Below are 15,164 nucleotides of genomic sequence, written 5' to 3'. Positions count from 1 at the left end.
AAAGCAACTACATAGATTTATTTTTCATTGCAACTCCTGCTGTTTGTATGTTCATGTGTATTATTGGCTCAGTTACATCACACGGCTCCAGAGTGTTATCTGTCCTCTTAGTGTAGCAGACTGGCCTTTTATGGCTCATTCTTACAGCCACAGTAGCCAAACATTCAGCTCAGCCGACAACAACAGATGTACCGACTGTGTTCAGTGGAGCCGGGCCAATCAACTGCAGTTTCAAAGCACCTCTGTGTTTTGAAAAGTGCTGAAAGGCTCCAAACAGCCTTCACAAAATCTCCTTTGAGCTTTATTTCCAATGATATCACTTCCTGGCATTCCACAACAAGTGTTGCCATGGGAACCCCATGACTGTTCCCATGGTTCAGACCAACAGTGTTTCTCCGGACTGATGTGACTGATCTGATCTTGTGTTCAGGGAGAAGGAATCAATCCAAAAATAATCATTTCAATATGGCACTTTATTATTCACTGCTGAGTTTTACACATCAGTGTCTCATCCATGGATGCACCCACAAGGTTGTGAAGATTACTGAGGCATGACTCTCCCTCATGAAGCAATGCTGCCATCTAGTGGCAGATAACACTAACAACATGTCTGAATATTTTACTTAATTTTTTGTCACTGTGATTGACACTGAAGAGGCTTTATTGGGACCAATATTTGTTTTATTGCTTACAATTAAAAGATTACACAAAAACAATAACTAAATTTATATGAGTCTGCACCATGAATCATGATAGCCTGCTTCAAGACCTCTGAATCTGCACCTCAGATTTGTTCAGCGATTCAAATATAATGAATGAATGAATGAAGGATGTGAAACAAAATGGTAATTCAGTCTGATTATTTTGAGATAAAATGCAATGAACTCATTATTTCAATAAGAAATTTGTTTGTGATGGGCTGTTTTGATGAGGGAAAACATTCTTTTGTGTGCAGTACCAACTAAACCTACATGTACTGAATAGAAACTTGAAATCACAAACTTGACAATGGTGTAGAAGAACAGTACAGACAGGTGACAAATTAAAGGAAAAACCAACATAAAATGTCTTAGTAAGGTGTTGGGCCGCTATGTGTTGCTGGAACAACTTCAGTGCACCTTAGCATTGATTCTACAAGTCTCTGAACTCTACTGGAAGGATGAAGACTGTTCTTCCAAAAGATATTCCCTCATTTGGTGTTTTGATGATGTTGGTGGAGAGTGCTGTATAACATGTTGGTCCAAAATCCCTCATAGGTGTTGGGTTGAGATCCGGTGTCTGCGAAGGCCATAGCATATGATTCACATCATTTTCATACTCATCAAACCATTCAGTGACTCCTTGTGCCCTGTGGATGGAGGCATTATCATCCTAGGAGAGACCACTCCCATCAGGATAGAAATGTTTCATCATCGTCATCCCCTTAAACCCATTTGGCCAGTGGAGCTCAACCTTTTTAGCTTGTGGACACTTAAAATGAAAAAGTGTCTCCTTGTGACCCTTGATGACAAGAAGACATGAGAAATTCCACCGAAAACTGATTTTTTTCTCCTGTAACTTTTTTTATTTGAAGGAGTCCTAAACAGCTAAAAAAATATGTATTTCACAAGAAAAAAGCAAAACATTTCAGAAAAGTTAAAAAACAAAACATAATTTTGTGTAACAAAAATATCTTATTCTTCATTATCTCTTCAATTATTTGGAGACCCTCAAATTTCGTAGGTATCCCTTTCAGGGGCCCCGACCCCCAGGTTGGGAACCACTGCCTTAGACCACCAGGATGCCTCCCTCTGGGAATGTTTATCCAAAATCCATTAAAGACAGCTTGAATGCTGGGCACAGTGTAACACTACTGGCCACGTACAGAGGAGCTTTGTCACAATGTCATTCAATACTTATTCTGTTTCCTGTGAAATTTGACTTTTATTAAACTATAAAATTACTTGTGTTGAGCATTTAAGGTTTAAGTTATTCCTGCTCTTTTGCCCTTGTATCATTAATATGATCCCCTGTGCTTCATAGGGTGAGCGTGGATTTCCAGGTCTTCAAGGCAATATGGGATTCCCAGGGATGCAGGGACCTGAGGGGCCTCCAGGGCCAATGGGGCCCAAGGTCAGTACAAATTCACATATACACATTAAAATAAATAACCTTCAATAACTTTCTGATTACTTCATTTTTGTTCCCCAGTCCACACATGTGACATTGTGAACAAAGTTTTATCCCCAAAATGTAATGAATACATGCCATACAGACACACAGAGCTTGTCAGAATTTATTTCTCTCTCTCATGATGACCATGCTGTCATTTATTTCTTTTTAGGGGGATCTGGGTGAGCCTGGGGCTCCTGGAATAAAAGGAGTGCGAGTAAGTAGCTAACCATCAAAATTATGATACAGTCTGATATAAGCAGTGTAGTATGATATGAGACAGACTTACACAAATCCTACAAATTATTGCTTATGTTGTAGTTGCTGTATTGTCATGAGATAGTAATGTTGATATGGTGGTGATCTCGCAGGGCCCTCCTGGTCTGGCAGGTTTCCCAGGAAACCCAGGACTACCAGTAAGTTCATTTGATCTGCCTTCATGTCTCACATCCTGCAAGATCCAGTAAATTATTTGTCACTGTGTAACTGCAAATTGTCTCTAATTGTCCTGCTTATAGGGTATCAACGGAAATGATGGTCCACCTGGTGCACCAGGTATCCCAGGATGCAATGGGACTAAAGTAAGCCTCTTCTAAAACTGATCAACAGCCTCCACACCTAATATTTTCTGTTGTTTTATAACCTGCAGACTGTTTTTGCCTTCTGAATGTGTTATGTGTATGTTTCAGGGAGAAAGAGGCAGGGATGGCACTCCTGGTTTTCCTGGTCTTCAAGGACCACCTGTAAGCAACCGCAATCCACATGACAAACAACACCTCATTGAGCAGCACACATTTCAGTTATTACACCTTTCCTGTGAAAACATCGCGAAAAACATCAAAATTACAAGAAAGGCTGCTTTGTTTTTATACTGACTGCCAACTGTTTTGGGGATTTGTCCAGTTGGACAAGACCGAAGTTAAAACATTACAGTTATAACATTTGAAATACAAGATTTCCACATGACATAGCAATATGTTAACTGAGCATCATCTCGTAAAAGGATATATATATCTGCCAGAATATGTTACATGTATAGATGTATGTTTCTACTGTCCTCTCTTCTCAGGGTATCCCAGGAATTCCTGGAATGAAGGTCAGTTGAAATTTTATGAAAATTTAACATTTTATATGCAAATATGTTTGTAAAACAAGAAAAAAATAATGCATCCACCAGTAAATGTTCTACAAAACCTCTTTTTTGTTGTTTTGTATCCTGCAGGGTGACCCTGGTGGTTTGATTGGGCTGGTTCCCCTGAAAGGAGAAAAAGGGTTGCAAGGCACACCTGGATTTCCTGTACGTTTTATGCGTTTGTTTGTGTGAATGCACGTATGTGGTTATATGTGTCGAAAGAAAGAGAGAAAGAGACAAATTAGAAAATGTAATCTGAATTTTCATGTAATTCCAAGTTCTTCACACACACATCTTTCATTCGCAGGGACCAGTTGGACCTCCTGGACCTACCGGCCCCCCAGGACCTAACGGCTATCCAGGACCCAAAGTGAGTTACTCTTACAGAGATGGACTGTTTATCAGCCTATAGAGTTAGTGACACATTTTATTAGCCAATGAATCCACACCGGAAAGAGCACACATTACAAAGTACAATCCCTGTAGATACTTGACGTCATAACCTGGCAGATGCTGTTCATCAGTTAGATACAGTATTAGTATTATCAGTTTGTTTGACTAATTGAATAACTGTGTTTGGCAGGGTGACGCTGGTCCACCAGGCCCTCCTGGAGAGAAGGTAAAACAAGTCATGAATAAAGTTTTATAGTTATAAAACAAAATCCACCTTCTTGGACTTGATCACCCAGCTGAGATGACATTGGAACTTTTTATTTTACTTCCCCGCAGGGTGACAAGCTGGCCTTTTTGGGTGAGAAAGGAGAAAAGGTGAGAGGTTTTGTTCTTTATGCATTATCTGCAAAAAAAAGACACATTTCTGCTTTCACTGTAGAGGTAGTGGGAGCTCTTTACAGCATGGTGGTAACATGGTAAAAATGGGGTAATATCTGCTTTATGTGTTTTCAGGTAAAAAGTAAAAAAAAGGAAAGGAAATGGAAAGGGAATAGGAATTTCAGCATTAATTTCCGATAATTATGCATGACAATTTCGAAGATACAAAGCGTAGGTTTACACACATCACATGTAGGTGCTATTGGAAATCAGCATCAACGAAAAAAGTAACACTTGCATGCTGACTCTGAACCATAAATGTAGTTATATGGACTATGTTTCAATCCCTGTCAGATCTTCGTCAGGTCAAAAAGTTTTAAATACATGACTGTGATGGTCATTTTTAAACCATTTGACCTACCAAAGATTCAGCTGGCATTGTCCATTGTGTTTATATTACACATTACAATTTCAATACTGTGAAAACATTACCCTGATATTACCTTGTTATTCTCAGCATTTTACTCAATTATTACCCTTCTATTAATCTCTTTTCATCAATAACTCAAGTTCAAGATTTTTATCTGTCACATATGCATCAAATACATTCTGTAAATAATGGCAGTGAAATGCTTTCTGTTGTGGCTCGGCCCACATTACAGGGTAATAATATCAAAAAGGACTGAACTAAAAAAACTTAGATCAGAGACAAAATAAATAATAAAATCAGAAATGATTAAAAGGACACACTAGGTACTATCTTGAGGTAGTAAGACTTGATGTGAAGGTTTTTAAAGTTGTTTTGAGGTTAGCCCCATTATTCCCATGTTATCACTGATATATTCTGCTCCATTATAACTTTGAGCTGTTTTCCCCTTTACCTTATAACAAACATGAAACTCTAATAATACCAAGATATTGCCATTGTAATTAAATTAATTATATATCATTACCATGTTAATACTGAGCTGTAATGTAAAGTGCTACTGCTAACAAAGCAGGGTTTGCTTTGATGGACTGAACACATTTTGAATGTCATTGTTCCCTTGTGAAAACCATGTATCTCCCACATGCTAGCTTTTCATGCGCTAAGAATAACAGCCCTGTTTTAAGCTTTGTGACAATGCAGTTCACAGAAAATCCACTGGGCTTTTAAATGGTTTATTTAGTTTAAGAGACAAGAGATTTTCTCTGGATTAAGTCACTTTTCCAATCAAGTTTGTGATTAATTGTTCACACGGTGTTCTTACGAAGAGAGGATATGATGATTCATTTCCAGAGACTGAGTTATATCTTTTTGGATAATCTCATTCATTTTCTTAGTATCTTACAAAGTCATTTGTGTCGTCGTGTCCCTGCAGGGTGAGCAAGGGTTTCGTGGCCCACCCGGCCCTCCTGGACCTCCAGCTGGTGAAGTCTACAGACCACCCACGGAGTATATACCTGGACCACGGGTACTCACCTAGTTCTCATAAATCTAAACAGAAATTTTACAAATTGTTGTGTATAGATACAATAAATCACAATTTAGATGTAAAAGATGACTTAAATTCTGTGTTCTTTCTTGAATGTGTTTGTGTTTTTTATTTCTAAAGGGGGAGACAGGAAATAAAGGAGAGAAAGGAGAGAAAGTTAGTATTGTGCTTCAAATATTGTTGTGCATGTTTTACATCACTGTGTACACAGGCTGTATGTTTTCTTCAACTTCAACTTTACACCTTTTGAAACATGGTTCAAATCATGTGTTGTCATTTGCAGGGCTTTTGCATCCCTCATCTCGATGGTGTCAAAGGTGATCCAGGCCCACCTGGACCAAGAGTAGGTGGCCAAATGACCTCTCTATGGGATAGTAAAATAAATGAAGAATTTAAAGAATTTCAACATTAGTTGCTGTCAGTGTAAGATTTTATGCCCATACTTAAGAAGGTTAAATGTAACATGGAAAACAAGCTTTTTTTTTTACCTCAGTTTTTTCATGTAACCATTTAAAGCTTATTCAAGTCTCTTAACCATCAATCCATGCAACAATTGAAGTATGCTTTTTGTTTTCTGTAATTTAAGGGCAAACCTGGCAAGGATGGAGAAAGTGGGAGTAAGGTAACAATAACTTAATGTATTATTTACCTACTCTACCATCCAACTGATATTTGCTTTTATATCATGAAATATTTATCGCTAAAGTACATACATACTCTCACACAGGGAGAAACGGGCTTTCCTGGCATTCCTGGAAACGATGGTTCCCCGGTAAATAATGCACCTTTTATTTATTCGACACATACCATAATATCAGGCTTTTAATATGAAACTTTTTCATGGAGGTGTTATGATCACACAGGCTAAATTCTTTTGTCTTGTTTCAGGGTGAAAAAGGAGAAAAAGGACCACCAGGTTATGTAAGTAAACTCTCTCTTTCTTAAAGTGGCACTCCGCTGATTTTACAGTTGTATAATAAAGTCAAGTCTGAAAAAAATTACATCAAATGACATCACTTGAGTGAGGCCTGTAGCTTGAAGACACTGACATTATGTCCCCAGTGGAAATGTGGTAGAGGCTTTACCGACCAGAGGGTAATTCTGGTTTAAATTAAATATCTACAAGTTTTTAGGTAAAATAATAATTAATTATATTAACATATAGTGGGGATTTTTTTTATATTCTGGCAGTATAATATTAAGTATTTAGACCATCACGTAGGCAAATAGATGTTAAAGAAAATCAATCAATCAATTTATCAATCAATCAATCAATTTTTATTTATATAGCGCCAAATCACAACAAAAGTCATCTCAGGGCACTTTTCACACAGAGCAGGTCAAGACCGTACTCTTTAATTTACAGAGACCCAACAATTCCCCCATGAGCAAGTACTTGGCGACAGCGGTAAGGAAAAACTCCCCTTTAACGGGTAGAAACCTCAAGCAGAACCCGGCTCTTGGTGGGTGGCCATCTGCTTTGACCGGTTGGGTTGAGAGAGAGAAAGAAAGAGGGAAAGGGGGGGGGGGGACAGAATAACAACAATCATAACAACAACGACAACAGCAGCAGCTAGGGAAGGATGCCAACAGGAATGTGAAGGACCGCGAAGGCTCGGCCCGGAACCCTGGGTTGAGAAAGCACACACAAAAAAAAAAAAACTCAGAGGAAGAAGCAAAGTTAGTGACATGCGTTGATGTTACATGAATGCATACAGATGGAGAGGAGGAGGAGGAGAGAGGTGCTCAGTGCATCATGGGAAGTCCCCCAGCAGTCTAGGCCTACAGCAGCATAACTAAGGGCTGATCCAAGGTGAGCCTGGTCGGCCCTAACTATAAGCTTTATCAAAAAGGAAAGTTTTAAGCCTACTCTTAAACATAGAGAGGGTGGCTGCAACCTCTCTATAATTAAACAGTTGCAACAATTGAACAGTTGCATGGATTTGTAAAGATTCCCTCCAGACATGTTTTAAGACATACTCTGCTTTGAATAATAATTTGTGTCTCATATGGTTTATTCACACAAAAATTGTTCAGTTACCTTGTTAAAATCCTTAAAATGACATCTACTCCTTCTGCGTAATTGAAAAATCCATAATTGATAAATATTCATTTAGTAATCAAAGCAATGACAACAATCACTCAAAATCAGCAGGGGGAGGCATGTAGAAACAGCAGTTCTCTCTCTCTCTCAAAGAAACAAAACTACAAACAGACATGTGCACTGTTATTCTTCATGTACAAATGAAAGAAAAAAATGTGTCTCCAAACTTATTTGGTCCCCTGCTTAGAGCTTTAATAAATACACTACTATTTGCAAATAGGTTTCCAGGTGGGCTGACTGACAGGGCAGTAATCCTTGCTTAGCATTATGCTAACAACATATTAAAGGTGCAGTGTGTAGAATTTAGTGGCATCTAGCAGAACAGACTCGGCAGAAATGTATGATTTTTATTGTATGTATTTTTTTATTAGTGTATAATCACCAGAAAATAAGAATAATTGCGTTTTTGTCACCTTAGAATGAGCCCTTTATATCTATGTAGGGAGCAGGTTTTCTTCCACAGAGCCTCCTATGTTGCACTGCCATGTGTCTACAGTAGCCCAGAATGGACAAACCAAACGCTGGCTCTGGAGAGGGCCTTTTGCATTTTTGCTAGTTTCGCAGCCACCATAGGTTCTCCTACACACTTGGAAGGGGAGAGTGAGGGGGATTCAGTTGATTGCAATCTGCAACCTCACCGCTAGATGTCACTAAATCCTATGCACTGCAACTTTAATACAATGGGAAATCCCAAGGCAAAGCTAATAGAGTTAGTATTACACTATTTAACTTTAAACAATTACTAGTTGTGTACACAATACTGTCTTTATGAACCCATAATAACATTTAAGATGTAACAGGAGCATTACCAAACATACAACATGACAAGGGAGCCTTGAATTAAGACATGACGAACATAACTACAGCATGTGTGGTGAGCTAAGCCACAAGCATGATTTTTGGGCACTTTCTGAACAAACACACGCAGCTATGGGGGCTATGGCCTTCTGTCCCAGTTATGAAGTCCTAATCAATGACTGAGCCAGCTAATCTTTTCTCTGCCAAGAGATAACAACAAAAAAATCTGATTGGATGACTCTATTTTCATGGTTTAAGGACAGTAACCCGTTCATTTCTGAAGCAAACCTGATTGAAAATGAGGCTTAAATTAGAATTAGAACAGAATAATTATTAAATGAAAGAGATTAAATTGAACATTTAAAAAGCTGATATGTTTGGCCTTTTCTGAAGGCCTAGAAGGCCCTAAGAGTTCCCCTTTGCAAATCATACTCGTAAGTACACACCTGAAACTCAGATTTTCCATGAGCACAGAGAAATTTTCCCCTTTCGGGAGATAAACATGAAAACAGCTTTCTACTGACAAACTCTGCACAGTGAAGCTTGAACATCCAACTGAAGGAAAAAGAAGAAAAACACTGGAGGGGACTTTAAATATGTGAGCATTTACTAGGCAGTGAGTGTCTAATATACTATACTATACTATACTATTCAAAATATACTATTTATTGCTTTATGGGAATAGTAGTATCCAGCATTTTTGGAGCTTGGTCCACAGTAGGGACTAAAAGTCTATCTGTCTGTGGCAAAGACCACAGACTTTATGGAAGTATAATACTAAATTGTATTTGAGATAATGCAAAAATCTGTTGTAGTGAGTTGGACACAGCAGGATGTACTGTTATCAAAGGGTAACCATTTTATTCATAGTCATTTAAATACAAATAATTAACACCAGTATTGCAGTAATAGTTATTTGTAAGAGAGCAGACTGGCAGCAAGTACAGAATAGAATTCAGGTACAATAAAACTTGACATACATTTTAAAAAATGGTCATGTATTTTTCATCTTTGTAATTGTGGTACTTATTGTAATTATAGGGTAGTGGTGCCCCTGGTCCTCCTGGCCCCAGAGGTCTCCCAGGATTACAAGGACAAAAAGGTAAGGATGCCATGATACAATCACAAATGCTTATACGTTCACTCATAAATGCCATCAGTGGATAAGTTGCAATGATATCCATGTTTTTGTTTCATTTTTGGTTTGTTCTTAACCTATAGGTTTTCCTGGCCCCCAGGGAGAGGCAGGTCCTCCAGGTAAAATAATCAAATTTTTTGACACAACAACACTGCTTTGAGGTGTTTAGGTGCTAACCTAAATAACACACTAACGTTGGCTTTCTTGTGCTTCAGGCCGTTTTATTGAAGGGCCTCGTGGAGAGAGTGGTCAGAAGGGAGACGTGGGTGAGAAAGGAGACAGGGGGGTTGAAGGAGAATCTCTAGTTGGACCTCCAGGACAACCCGGGCCTATTGGACCTCCTGGACCACCGGGACAGCCGGGTATGCCTCACCTGTGAAGACAATAATTTCAATCAATGAAAACAAGGGACACCTACAAAGAGTGTGTACCTACAGATATTTGAATAACCTAATATGTGTGTTGTGTGCGTGTATGTGTTGTGACATGGCCATGCAGTTGACCCTAATGAATGTAACATCGAGAAAGGAGCTCCTGGCCCACCTGGACCCCCTGGGTTACAAGGGGAATTGGGACAGAAAGGTAAGAGCATCTACAATTAATGCTGATAAGTATGAATAATTGATTAATTAAAACTCCACGTTTCAATGTTTTATGTTCACTGCTGCTGGACTAAACAATCAGGAAATTTACATATTTTTAAATGAATATTTTTGTGCCACCTATCAGGTGACAAAGGAGATACCTGTGTTCAGTGTGAAGGTTTTGGCCCCCCTGGATTACCTGGCCCACAGGGCACTAAAGGAGAGCGGGGTAAGTGAACGTAGTCGCATTCAAATGACAATAGTCAAAACCAATTGGGGCTGTGAGCTAAAGGTATTTTTTGCTGGAGACCTATCTGCTCTCAATATTTGAGCATTCAAATATTTCTTTGGCCTTTCTAAATACTTTTTGTTATTGTTGTCCAAACGTAACCATTACTGTTGTCTTATTCCACCATTTTTTTCCTGCATGTATTGACACCCGCTGTGGTGAGTATTAAAGGAGCTAATTATGTACAATTGTCCATTCCCCCTGGCAGGACCTCCTGGGAGAGTGGGTGGCAAAGGAGAAAAGGGTCAGCCTGGACTAGCTGGAAATCCTGGAAGACCTGTAAGTAGAATAATGTCTGAGATTATGACAACAAGATCTGAGATGAATTCCCCATTTTATTAAGGGAAATGGAGCAGGAGGAAAATAAAAGAATATGTCATTGACATTTTTTTCACCTGTATGAACCATCTTTCTTAACCTGTGCGCAGGGTATTGACGGAAGTCAAGGGTTGATGGGAGCCCCTGGTGCTGTTGGTGAGCCAGGGGACATTTTCGTAGCTCCTGGTCTGAAGGGGGACAAAGGACTGCCTGGTGTTCCTGGTTCACCCGGGCAGCCAGGGCTGGAAGGAAAGCCAGGGAGAGATGGCATCCCGGGTTTACCTGGCCTCAAAGGAGAACCTGTAAGTGTGTGTGTGTGTGTGTAGTTTGTATGCTTAGGCAGTCTATAGGGATATTACTATATTTATTAAGTCTTTTGAATTTATTATTAACATTTTAAAAACTAAGTAGACTGGACATTTTTCAGGCCAAAGCAGGCATCAAGGGTGAGCGTGGACCAAACGGGGACACTGGTTTTACTGGGACCCCGGGAGAGAGGGGTCCTCCTGGTCTGCCAGGCTTCGGTCAACCAGGAGAGCCTGGAGAGAAGGGGAGTCAGGGGAGACCAGGCATTCCTGGATCACCTGGAGTACCTGGTACGCCTGAGATCTACACAAATACACTATACACAAAGGGACTCATATATTCAAAGTGAAGTCATATCGAACTGTATCTCGACAGCACACACACAAATCGTATATTCATTAATTTAGAACATATACCTTACATCCATCAGGTGTAAAAGGTGAGCCAGGCATAAGTTTGAGCACTCCTGGACCTCAAGGTGCACCTGGACCACGAGGAGAAAGCGGCAGACCTGGACTTCAAGGTACGCAACACCTTCTTCAGCTGTCATAGTCTATACTCCACTCCAAAAAAAGAAAATCATTGACAATGAAACTTTGATCAATGGAATGTCATTGATTTGGGGTTGTAGAGTGCGATGATCATGTAATTATGTATATATGAAGATTATTGGAAAGTGGTCTTGTTTACCACACAGCATGTTGTTGGCTGTAGGTGACAGAGGCAATCCAGGAGATGCTGGGTTGCCAGGTTTCCCAGGACAGAAAGGTGAAACCGGCCCCCCTGGAATTGGATTGCCAGGCCCAACTGGTGCTAAAGGTAAATTATTCCATGTTGACCCCAGTCCCTCTGTCCATGTATATATCACAGACATTCAGCAGATACTTACAGATTATTAAAGAAACATGTAAATGAAGAGAACAAAACATAACTCAGGAAATGTTTCGTCCATGTTTCCAGGAATCAGTGGGATTCCAGGAGCTCCAGGATTACCAGGAGAGCCAGGAAGACCAGGACAGGATGGCTTTACTGGACAACCTGGTTCACCTGGACAGAAAGTATGTATTGTTCTACATGTATATATAACTTAATAATGATTAATTACATGTATACTACAGACATATGCTGGCACACACTGTGGAAGTGACTCAACAAGGGACTTTTGACCGTTGAACATTAGTGTTTTGTGCAACTTCCCAGAGTTGTTGTATGGATTATGCGTCTTTCTTTTTGTTGCATTTAAATATGGTTTTGGTGGGAATAGGTATAAAACCAAACAAATGCATTAGTCCTACAGTTACATACAAGTCCTACATACAATAAAATTCAAATCCAACAACCGCAACTACAATATCATTTATTATATAGCCATGATAAACTGGGGGATATGAATGTCATGTAAAATCACTAGCATCAGAGTTGACGTGTAAATCATTTCTAAACCTTATAGGGTGAACCAGGACGAGGGCTGCCAGGCCCAAAAGGTTTGCAGGGACTCCCAGGAATTACGGGCTTCCAGGGAGAGAAGGGTGGCATTGGACTACCTGGTATTCCTGGACAGGAAGGCCAGACTGGGCCACCAGGACCTCAGGGAATCAAAGGTACTGCAGGACATTTACAACAACTCTGGTGTGAAGCCTGCTTCAGTTTAGTCCATGAGTTAAAAGACCTGCTTGTACCAAGCACAAAATTGATTTTCTTTGGTCTTAGGTGAAATGGGACCCCCAGGATCTCCCGGCGTGGTTGGATTACCAGGTGTTCCAGGAAAAGGCTCACCTGGCGCTCCTGGACCACAAGGAGTACCTGGAGAGCAAGGACCACATGGTGAGCACAACCTCAGCATTCTATTATAGAGGCCTTTTTTTTGCAGAACACACATGTCACAGCAGGAAAATCACAGGTGTAAATACTAACATTAATAATGGCAGAATACCATTAAGTGGCTTCAGTTTCAGGGTCTTGGTATTGTTGCTTACTGTCATACTGTCATGACTTACTGGGGCATCATTAATGTTATGAGTGACACCTGTGCTTTCCCTACTTTGACTGACAAGTCAAAATGTCTGCTGTTTAAGAAGATTGTGCATACTCTTAATTTCCTTCACTTGAATATCAAACACAATATATTTATATTTGTGTATGTTGTACAGGTAGGGAAGGTGTAAAGGGAGAAAAGGGCTACCCGGGTCCTCCTGGTCTGGACATGCCGGGGCCTCAGGGAGAGAAGGGAATCTCCGGGTTCCCAGGAACCCCAGGTTCTAAAGGACTGCCAGGGCCACCAGGCTTACCAGGCAGGGACGGACTGATTGGAAACCAAGGTGAGAGTGCAAAACCACAAAAACACAAGAAAAAACATTCAAACTGACAAGTTTACTTTTTATATCAGAAATACTGTTATTATTCATACATTTAATTAATAAAATTTACTTTGCCGTTTTGCTCATTTTTAAGCTATTATAAATGAAACTTAACACTTCCTATACATGTTTCACATTAAAAGTTTTTCAGGTAAGGGCGGGGTTATGCCTTTGAGCTGCTGGAAGACTTTTAATGTGAAACATTTGTGCAGGAAGTGTTGCGTTTCATTGGTAGTAGCTTAATGCCAAACAAAAGAACTGAAAAATAGACATATTTGGAAGTGAATAAGAATAGTATCTCTGTTAAAAAGAGAAATTTGCAGCAGCAGAGTTGTGACTATGACATGATTTGTATAATAATTTAGTGGAAATGTACATTATCTTGAATTAATAACAATATATAAGCCTGTTTTTAAAAACAGGTTCATCCTCTCTGCAGTTGAGGTACTATTTGAGAAGTGACTGTATGTTGTTATGTCTATGTTGTTATAGTCTTTCCAAAACGCATCACTCTGACCACTAAGTAACAGTCATCTATAAGGAATTCAACCTACAATTCAATTTGAAATAGGAAATAGGCAGCAATTTACTCCTCTAGCTTTTTAATCTCTTTTTCAATTACAGAAATTCACAATGTCTGTTTGTGTTTGTTTGCCAGGTCCTAAAGGTGATATGGGCGTCATGGGGACACCGGGAGTACCAGGATTTCCCGGACCTCCTGGTAATCCTGGATCTCCCGGTTTGAGAGGTGAGGAACACCAAATAGTTAAAACAATTTAAAGAGTTAGGGGTACTTTTCTTCAGCCTGTCTGTTACTGGTCTTACAGTGTAAACGTACCTATTTATCAGCAGAAATTACAATTTCCCTTTCCCACCATCTCTCTCAGGTGACCCCGGTTTCCCTGGATCAAGAGGGACTGTTGGTGAGACTGGATCCAAAGGAGAAAGGGGAGACACAGGTCTTCAGGGACCTCCTGGCAACATGACTGAAGTTGACATGGAGCACATGAAGGGGGAGAAGGGAGACATCGGAGACACTGGTATGAAATAACAGGCTGGTCTTTGACTCATTGAAACTCTTGATTACCTTCATTAGATTAACTACAAACAGGCCAATTGATGATTCTGTATATTGACCTATAGTTTCAGACATATCTCAGTGCCCATATGTTTTCTCTTTTTTAATTCCATTTTCCCCTTAGGTGACCCTGGAATCACTGGAGAGAAGGGCTTCCGTGGAATGCCTGGAGACCCTGGAATGCCTGGCAAAGATGGAGAGCCTGGGTTACCTGGACAACCAGGTGACCTACCTGACCACCATTCTAAAATTTGTTAAATATTTGTATAGGATAGTTAAATCACAAAGACTTCATGTGGTAACCATTTCAGTTTACCCATTTAATGTAACTCCTATTTTGGTAATTCTCTGCACTTGCTTGGTACCCAATGAAAATGGAGGGAAAATAAAAATTATTTCTGTAATTGTTCTTTCTCATTGATGTTTCTCAGGTGAGAAAGGAGACCCTGGTTTTCCTGGAAGTCCTGGCAGTATCGGACAACCTGGACAGAAGGGCAGTGTAGGAGAGATGGGAATACCGGGTGAGAACACACAAATAGCAAACACTCACTCAGAAGCAGAGAAAAATGTGTCATATATGTCCTGAAAATGTGAAACAGTATGGAAGCGTGTGCATTTGTGCAGGCATTTATTGTGTGTATTACAAACATGAAATTCTGTCTT

At 39.8% G+C, this 15,164-nt stretch overlaps 1 protein-coding gene across 1 annotated transcript in view; it reads left to right on the top strand.

The window, feature by feature from the left end:
- Positions 1 to 15,164, top strand: part of col4a1 (collagen, type IV, alpha 1) — a 46,371-nt gene that overhangs the window by 22,345 nt on the left and 8,862 nt on the right. Inside the window, exons 3-36 of the mRNA XM_042426298.1 lie at positions 2,023 to 2,112; positions 2,324 to 2,368; positions 2,523 to 2,567; positions 2,670 to 2,732; positions 2,841 to 2,894; positions 3,221 to 3,247; positions 3,374 to 3,448; positions 3,591 to 3,653; positions 3,867 to 3,902; positions 4,013 to 4,051; positions 5,416 to 5,508; positions 5,650 to 5,685; positions 5,813 to 5,872; positions 6,116 to 6,151; positions 6,257 to 6,301; positions 6,418 to 6,450; positions 9,473 to 9,533; positions 9,653 to 9,688; positions 9,785 to 9,931; positions 10,068 to 10,151; positions 10,299 to 10,382; positions 10,651 to 10,721; positions 10,871 to 11,062; positions 11,188 to 11,356; positions 11,497 to 11,589; positions 11,781 to 11,885; positions 12,027 to 12,124; positions 12,517 to 12,667; positions 12,777 to 12,890; positions 13,217 to 13,384; positions 14,082 to 14,171; positions 14,311 to 14,463; positions 14,626 to 14,724; positions 14,933 to 15,022. Coding sequence (XP_042282232.1) covers positions 2,023 to 2,112; positions 2,324 to 2,368; positions 2,523 to 2,567; positions 2,670 to 2,732; positions 2,841 to 2,894; positions 3,221 to 3,247; positions 3,374 to 3,448; positions 3,591 to 3,653; positions 3,867 to 3,902; positions 4,013 to 4,051; positions 5,416 to 5,508; positions 5,650 to 5,685; positions 5,813 to 5,872; positions 6,116 to 6,151; positions 6,257 to 6,301; positions 6,418 to 6,450; positions 9,473 to 9,533; positions 9,653 to 9,688; positions 9,785 to 9,931; positions 10,068 to 10,151; positions 10,299 to 10,382; positions 10,651 to 10,721; positions 10,871 to 11,062; positions 11,188 to 11,356; positions 11,497 to 11,589; positions 11,781 to 11,885; positions 12,027 to 12,124; positions 12,517 to 12,667; positions 12,777 to 12,890; positions 13,217 to 13,384; positions 14,082 to 14,171; positions 14,311 to 14,463; positions 14,626 to 14,724; positions 14,933 to 15,022 — 2,845 coding nt within the window. The remainder of the gene's footprint in view (positions 1 to 2,022; positions 2,113 to 2,323; positions 2,369 to 2,522; positions 2,568 to 2,669; positions 2,733 to 2,840; positions 2,895 to 3,220; positions 3,248 to 3,373; positions 3,449 to 3,590; positions 3,654 to 3,866; positions 3,903 to 4,012; positions 4,052 to 5,415; positions 5,509 to 5,649; positions 5,686 to 5,812; positions 5,873 to 6,115; positions 6,152 to 6,256; positions 6,302 to 6,417; positions 6,451 to 9,472; positions 9,534 to 9,652; positions 9,689 to 9,784; positions 9,932 to 10,067; positions 10,152 to 10,298; positions 10,383 to 10,650; positions 10,722 to 10,870; positions 11,063 to 11,187; positions 11,357 to 11,496; positions 11,590 to 11,780; positions 11,886 to 12,026; positions 12,125 to 12,516; positions 12,668 to 12,776; positions 12,891 to 13,216; positions 13,385 to 14,081; positions 14,172 to 14,310; positions 14,464 to 14,625; positions 14,725 to 14,932; positions 15,023 to 15,164) is intronic.

This window comes from Thunnus maccoyii, chromosome 11 (genome assembly GCF_910596095.1).
Source record: "Thunnus maccoyii chromosome 11, fThuMac1.1, whole genome shotgun sequence".
Taxonomy (NCBI): domain Eukaryota; kingdom Metazoa; phylum Chordata; class Actinopteri; order Scombriformes; family Scombridae; genus Thunnus; species Thunnus maccoyii.
This window is presented reverse-complemented; position numbering and strand designations above follow the sequence as displayed.